This window comes from Opisthorchis viverrini (genome assembly GCF_000715545.1).
Source record: "Opisthorchis viverrini unplaced genomic scaffold opera_v5_71, whole genome shotgun sequence".
Taxonomy (NCBI): domain Eukaryota; kingdom Metazoa; phylum Platyhelminthes; class Trematoda; order Opisthorchiida; family Opisthorchiidae; genus Opisthorchis; species Opisthorchis viverrini.
In genome coordinates this window covers 983,405-991,265 of record NW_008751727.1, presented here as the reverse complement: position 1 = coordinate 991,265, position 7,861 = coordinate 983,405, and the positions used below count along the sequence as shown (strand labels likewise).

General features: G+C 48.0%; 1 protein-coding gene across 1 annotated transcript in view; it reads right to left on the bottom strand.

Moving 5' to 3' along the window:
- T265_04359 (hypothetical protein) overlaps nucleotides 1–7,650 on the bottom strand; it is a gene marked incomplete at both ends in the record, with an annotated part of 37,865 nt that extends 30,215 nt beyond the window's left edge. Inside the window, one exon of the mRNA XM_009169080.1 lies at nucleotides 7,531–7,650. Within this exon, the coding sequence (XP_009167344.1) occupies nucleotides 7,531–7,650 (120 nt within the window). The remainder of the gene's footprint in view (nucleotides 1–7,530) is intronic.
- Nucleotides 7,651–7,861: the final 211 nt, after the last annotated feature.

Below are 7,861 nucleotides of genomic sequence, written 5' to 3'. Positions count from 1 at the left end.
ATATATATATATAACTAAACGAACTTTATGGTTGTACGGCAGTGGAGCATCAGTGCCAACACTGATGTTGCTGTCATTGATGATGATGATGATTTGGCTATGTGCTACGTATGTCCAAACATTGTCTACCGGGACGGGTGTTGTTCTCTGCGCCTCCTTCAGAACCGTAGAAACCGCGAGGTGGACAACGTATGAGTTGGTAAAATGGAGTAAGAGATTGCGAAGAGTTTGCGTGCTGTTGGTGCATACAGCTTCCAGGATGTAGTGCCTGGGACCCCACCTGCACTAGGCTGCTGACCGGTGTCAATGGCGTTCGTGCTGACAGTTTTTTTACAGATTGTCTGATCAAGCACTTGCAGGTGTGGGCACCTCACAATAACCGCGACAGACAAGTACCGGGTCCCCTTACTCACCCACCGCCCTTCTCTTCTTTTCACTCCGAGGGGTTGAATATAATAGGAGGTAGAAGTGAAGCATCAGTGTCGACACTGATATCACTGTCCCTGGCGACGATGATGAGTAAGAAAGTCGCAAGCACACCAAGGAGTTTAGGCGCACTACAGCAAAATTTTGATGCGGCGTTATCCACCGAAGCACCATGTGAAATAGCCCGAAATTAGGCGCATCCATAGATGCAAAGAAAGCGAACACAAATTTCAGCCGCAGGACCAAGCGAAGCTCCCACGCGAAGGGCACCACAAGCCATCGGATCAGGATAATCGAATTATGGAGGGTAAGGTTTGAAAATGTGGAATGGTCGCAGGCGCTTAATGGTAACATAATGATATGGATCATCACCAACTTCATCTTCCCCCACCTAAAAGCTGTCAGCTTGTCCCAGCGGGCGGGATACAGTGCTGCAATCATCTTTCAAGCTAAGCTGGCTGGAACTCAGTTCCCCAAGCTCCAACTAGGACAGAAAGGCTAATGGAGAGCAGCACGAAGAATAGCTACAAATCGTGCTAGAATCGTGCTACAAATCGTATTACGAAGCCAACTGAGGGTAAAGTCGTACTGTCCACTGTGACAGGGACGTGAAGACAGTAAAAGACAAAATGTTACTATTTATCGAAGCGGCGATGCTCTTTTTCCCCGGAAGGGATGGGGTTAGGAAAGGTTGGCACGGAAAACCACACACTTCGAACGCCTACTGGTTGGCTGTGACCGCCAAAGTGTCATCCTTGTGGTTCAGATACCCAAGGACGAATGTAGGGAACAGAGCTTGTTTAGTATGGCTTTTGAGTCAAAGGCTCTAGGCTCTAGTACATCAGACGGATCACTTTCTCGGTCTCGGCAACCTGGAAGTATCACTCACCGTCGCAGCTATTCGTTCACCCGTCCTCACCCACACCCACCCCACGCATCAACTTATGCAACGCAGTCAATCAACCTGACAGTCTTCTAACCATTGTTTGTTGTCTAAACTGTTGGTTATCATCATCATCATCATCATTGACAGAGACAACAAATACACTGACACCCACCCCACGCATCAACTTATGCAACGCAGTCAATCAACCTGACAGTCTTCTAACCATTGTTTGTTGTCTAAACTGTTGGTTATCATCATCATCATCATCATTGACAGAGACAACAGCTGAATACACTGATGATTCACTATCGTCAAACCAGGTCAATCTATCTGAATAAGCCGAACACGGTTATGGGGACCTAAAGCTAACCTGCAACAAACACCAGAGGTGCCTAACTTTCCAAATCTCAGTCACTCTCGCTGAATGGGAAATTACCAACATAAACGCCACTAACATCGGATATCCGCACCGATCCCGCTTTATCACTCGCAGTTAGGCGCTACCAGGGCAAAGAAGCCTATCACGCGCGCGACTGGCGAGAAGAACGGCAAATGCTGGTCCTGCTACAGGGCGAGCTCTGATTGGTCGAAATTAATCCTTATCCAGTATTGGCCGCACTTCACGGATTCACGGATTGATACAGAGAATCGAGGCTTTTGCCCAAGTTCCCCGGGTCGATTTTGTTCTTGTCGTTCAGCGGCTGTCGTTCACCTGAAAAGCATGTCATTTTCCAGGGCCGCATCCAGAGGGCGTCAGAATTTCCAGAATGTTGTCGCGGTATACGCTTTATGAACGACGCCCTGAATATGTGTTTTTGGCCTGGATTTGGGTATTATTGTACATTGTGCACTTTTGGTGGGAAGGCTACCTTGGAACGTTCGGATCAAGAATTTGCGAAGGTGAACCCTCGGTTCTAGTGGATTTAATCAACTCCGAGAATTATTGCAGTGGCACTAAGAACTGTTTGGAGAAGCGCAACTGAAGCTCGTCAAATCACACTTTCAGAGTCTGCAAACCCAGAAACCGAGAGTCATTACACACGGTTCCTCTGTTTCTTCCGCTCATGCAGCTTCAGCCACGATCACGAAGTTCATGTTCAAACACTTTTTTGTCACAGACTTCACTCCTGGTGCAGGTAGCGTGCATACATGTTCAAAGCTGATTCCTTTCAAGTTCGAAAACTGATTAAGTGTAGGCTCATTGCTGCGAAAACTTGGCACGCCGGTGCAGGGGCGATGTAGGTTCTTCATTTCTCCCAAGCTGCGCCGTGGTCTGCGCGTCGATGAAGTGGCTAGCACACTATCCCAGATACTAGATTATCAGATGCCACTGTACGATGTTCGTTGCCAATGCCTTACGCCGGCCAAGAAAGACGATGATTTCCTCACGTTTGCCATTGTCATTCGGGAATGGGATCACTTCAAACCCAACTCAATGACGGAGTATAAGTTTGTGACTCAGTTCTGTATCCGAGCTCCAGTCATTCCAAGACGCGCACATCAGAGTCCGATTGCCTCGCAGAAATGAACAAGATGCTGAAATAACGTTGCGGAGCCTCCCCACCGAATGTCAGCGCCTCGTCAATCACATGCACGACGCGGCCATGACTGGTCGGTCACCTGATACTTAAAGCAACCACGCACATGCAGTCAAATCCAGCGTCCCAAAGTCGTTTGAAACTAAGTTCGGTCAAAAACAGCAAGCCTCTCACAAGTTCCTGGCATTGCGGTCAGTAGCGTTTCACTCTTTCTTTTCGGTTTAGGTGTCATGAATGTTCCAGCCGCAATCAGCTTGGCCACAAAAAAGGTTCAAATCGATATCGAAGGCCGCAGCCAACCACATCACCGTGCAGTTCACAAGTCGCAGTCTAGCTTGGTGAAGGTGACATCCTAGGTTGATTTTGATTGCCCTAAAAGCCTGCGACTGCTCGCATCAACAACACTCCAATTCATTTGTAGCCGGGTAGGAGCTCTGACTTTACGCTGCTTGGTGGGTGAGTGTAAAAACGAACTGGAAGCCGCATGTGAAACGACTGAACACTGGGCCCGTAATGCCTTGGTGGTGAGCTGAATTTAACTGATGAGGTTTGCTGCTCCGTAACCTTCAATGGCTTGACGGCACAAGCCACGCGCAGGCTGACATCATTGCCCAAAATTGATCTCACAGGATCAGCAAACTGAATCTGCTGGAAGAGAGCATCAATTCTATTTACAACCGTACGGACGCAGCAATCGGGCATACCCTCCAACAAACTCATTCCACGAGGAGCTCGCTTGAGAACCTCCCACGTCATTATACATCTGTGTTCGCCGATGGGACTTGCTAGCGAAGCCACACCCGCTCTCCAGTGCCAAAGTAGTTTCCAAATCAAAACAACCAGTACCATAAGCAACTCTACCCATCGTTGACCAGTAGCTGGACTGACTAGAGAAGGCTGGGATTCTCCGACTGACCAACTGCTCTGCATAGACCACATCGTTCGTGTCAGTGAAGAAGGTTAACAGGACCATCCAGTTGTGTGCAGACTTCTATGCTGGTCCCATTGTTTCACTGGATGCACATCTGTACCCTCTGCCTCTACTAATAATCTTTTCTGTGTGACTGAATTGGGTTAACTGGTTCTCCAATTTGACTTGGCGTAGGTTTTACTCAAAACTGAGGCTTTTGAAGAATCTCGAGAACTTTCCAACATCAGTACACGCCGCGGTCTGATCGATTGTGACCGTCTGAGGTTTGGCGCCGAGACAGTGGTAGCCATATTTCATACAACACATTTATCACACATATCACACATATCACACACATCACTTCCATATATCATGAACACGGAGCAAAGGATGCCTCCGGGGTTGTCGCCCGTTTGGTTGATCTCATCGTCATGGGTTCCAACCCCGACGAAGTGCGCGCTCCATCGTGTCCAGGAGTGTGGCTCCAGGGTGCGCCGAAGGGAATGCACCTTCTTCATGTGATCGATCAACTACTTCGTTATTTGACGAATTTCGCCGCCCGGAGAAAATGGATACCATCAAACATGCGCCGACACCCGCAGGGTTAAAATACTTTGGTACTTCCTAGGTCTCATCAGTCATTGCAACTATTCTGCCTGCCACGCGTGGCCCACGAAGCTCACCAAAAGGGTTACTCACTAAAGGCTACAAGTGGAAAATATTCAGAAGAATGCCAATGCGCCTTTGACTTTGTGAAATTCATGCTGAGTTGCCTTATACTTTTAATTAGCTACGATTAATCACTGGAAATACTTTTGGCGTCAGATGCTTCCAACCGTGTAATCGGCGCAAGTATATCACAGGTATCTCTTGGGAACAGCAAGAAATTCATTGTACTTGTGGTCAGATGCCTGGCACCAGCGAAGTACAAATACGGTCAGATAGATCTGAAAGCTTTGGCAATCGTGCTTGCCGTCAAAATGTTCCATGCAGCGCTCCACAGTCGCCATCTTATCTTGCTGAATGATCACAAGAGGCTGGTTACTATATTTTACATGAAGAAGGGGGTTCCGGCGTACGCCTACAGCGGTGGGCCGCTTTGTTTCTGGGATACAAATTAAAGTTTAAGCACCAGTTCACCACCGGCCTCGTAGAAGCCAACACTTTGTTACAACTCGATGATTGAAGCAGACCAGAACCAGAAGCAACTCTGGTTACAAAAATCGCCTTGGAACCGAAAGTGAACTGCGTAGTGTCGGTTAGCTTTCTTTAAGTGACTGGTGACATGACCTGCCAGGCTACCTACCAAGACCATGGGCTGCAGCTGGTCATCAAATGGCATGACAGAAAATGGCCATACATAACCAAAAAGACAAACTAGGACCTTAAGCAACTAGGGATTATCGCTTGCCGATGGATACCCTATATTTTTAGAGGGGAGTTACGATCCGCCCTTCTAAGCCGGTTCCACAAAAGGCACCCGGAAACGTACAGAATAAAAATCCCCTCCCGACGGTATGTCCGCTGGCCTTTATTGGACTCCCAGATGAAGCATATCTCCAAATGTTGTCTGCGGTGTGGTAAAGCCGCCCGAGGAGACCTACCTACGGTCGCGGCCGCGCCCGACCAAGCCATGATCCTATCCTCACGTCGACCATGCAGGACCCGTGGGTGGCTAACGTCTTTTGCTCATAGTCTATTCTTCTATCGAGTGACCGAAAAGTCTCCCGGTGACCAACACCACAACTGCCTGTGCAAGCTTAGTACCCCGACGATTGTCTAGTCGTTTTGAAGTGCTGGAGACTTTTACCCGACGATGGCAATCAGTTCACGACGTTGGCGTTTGCTGAGTTTTTTTCTGGAGTATGGCGTAATTTGTGCTTGCTAGCCGCTCTTAATTCACTGGCGGAAAGTTTCGTTGACGCTCTGAAGCGGGCATTTCAGAAGTTCAGAGGGGAGGGTCCAGCGGAAGAGATTTTACAAAGGTTTCTGCCGGCTTATGGGGCGACGCCAGACCCCAACGCTCCTGATGTAATGTTGTTAGCAGGGTGCGCCTTCAAAAGAGGCTCTGAACACAGCATACCACTATCCGACCACAGAAAAAGTACTGTCGCCTCCACAACACAAGAATCGAGGAAGTTGAACGGGCATGTTGGCACAACCGCATGTTCTTTCAGCAAGGATCAGATATAGTTTTTCCATACTCACAGCTGCAGACACTCTAAGTGGAATCCAGGATATCTTATTGGGCGCGGCAAAGTGCTTTACAAGAATAAAGTTGGGACATCCGTATATATCCTTTTAATCTGAGTAAACCCCTTGCCTCAAGGCTCCATCAATAAACATCAAGTGAGGGTCAGGCCGAATTCAGCACTGATACTGTTTCACCGCTCACAACTGGGCTTTGGAATGTCCAAGTGATCTATCCCGCGTACGATTGGCCAAAAGATTAAGTCCATTGCCGGTCTAGCATTAGGAAGAAATCTGACTGGCCGCAAGTCCGGACCCAACAGCCAAACACGATCAAGCATCCGCCGAACTGTGGTTGCCAGTCCCGCACCAAGAAGGTTTAAGAATTTCCAGAATGTTGTCATGACATGCACTCTATAAACGACGCGCTTTACTTTTGTTTTTGGCTCAATTTTGGGCATTTGTACACTTTGGGCAGTTCAGGTGGCTGTTTGTCTGGAATGCTAGCTTAAACGTTGAAACGGATGGCTAAATTGAGAGAATTCCATTATTGCACATAATTGCCATACCATTCGCATTCTCCAGCCAAACACAGCAGAAGACCCTTGAACCCGACCTAGCAAGACGGACTAACCCTAAACCGTTCGTAACAAAATTTTTATTCATTTCTGTCTCCCTAAATAATTTCCATCTAATTTTCCGCCAGCCGAACCGGGCAGCGTCAGCAACACTGTTCTGGATATTTTATTATCTGGCATATGAAACGCATTACCCAGCCCTTCTAGCTTGGTTGCTGAATGGGATACTTGAAGACGTACCCTCTTTACAGCAAAGCTCCGTTTTTCGTCACCTCGTTCCGTATTCACTCGTTCTAGCCGGTTCACATCATAGCTCTGAAATATCGCTGGTTAGAACCTGAAGACATCTTGAGCCTCGCGCTCTTTTGGACGACTGGATTTGTGGTTCTTCAAGGATTACTGGTAAATATGCGTGCGTTTGGTTTCTTGGGCTCTTTGACGCGATCTGCAAGTTGTCTCTGTGAGTCTCTGTTGGGTCGGTTGTGCTTTTAATGTCCCCACCAAGGGTTAGTCCTATTAGTGACACTCCCAGGAGCCTTGTTTTTGCGAAGGACCGCATCTTGAACCCAACACACAACTTCTTTGGGCAAAGTTTACGCGGCCGATTTGACCGCAGTCACTTCCCTTTCGTGTTTCCGTGGACTTCCAGAACGTCTGCAATCAGCTTGACCAACCCGGTGTGCGTAGTTATTTCCAGTACACTGGTGTGGGTTTGTGGCTTTGGCTTTCGAGGTCATGAGTGGTGAATATGCTCACAATCGGAAATGCTTCTTTCGAAGGAGCGGAGTTGGGGGCGAGTATTTTTGCATTTCTAGCGGTTATGGGATTTCTGCAGCAGTTCCCGGCATTGGGGGCGTCGCTTGCGGTCCATCTGCCGTAGACTGTGCTGCTTGACTTCGCAAGGCTGACCCAATCCAGCTTGAGACTCGTGAATTAGGTCTGGAGTTCACCGCTTCCACTTCATCATCCGATAAGAAAATGAGCGATGAGAATTCTACTTACACAATTTTGTACACCACGTAAGGCTTGCAACTCAACGAATAGAACTTCGTTGAGCGTTTGAAAAGTTTGATTGGTTGCAATTCGGAACTGATAGTCATTACCGGGTTTCCCACCCTGCATTGTTAGGCCTAGTGGTGTCCGTGGTGCTAGGTGCCTGAAGGCAAACGCTTCATGTGGTGATCCAAAAAGAGAACGACTGACTCTCTCGAAATCATCCCCGTAACTTTGTTCTATATCATACTCGTGCACGAACCGCTCAGAGCCGAGAGATCTTCAGGATGTCATGATGAAATTCACTACAACGTTGCGTAAGCTTTTTCAAAAACCCGGT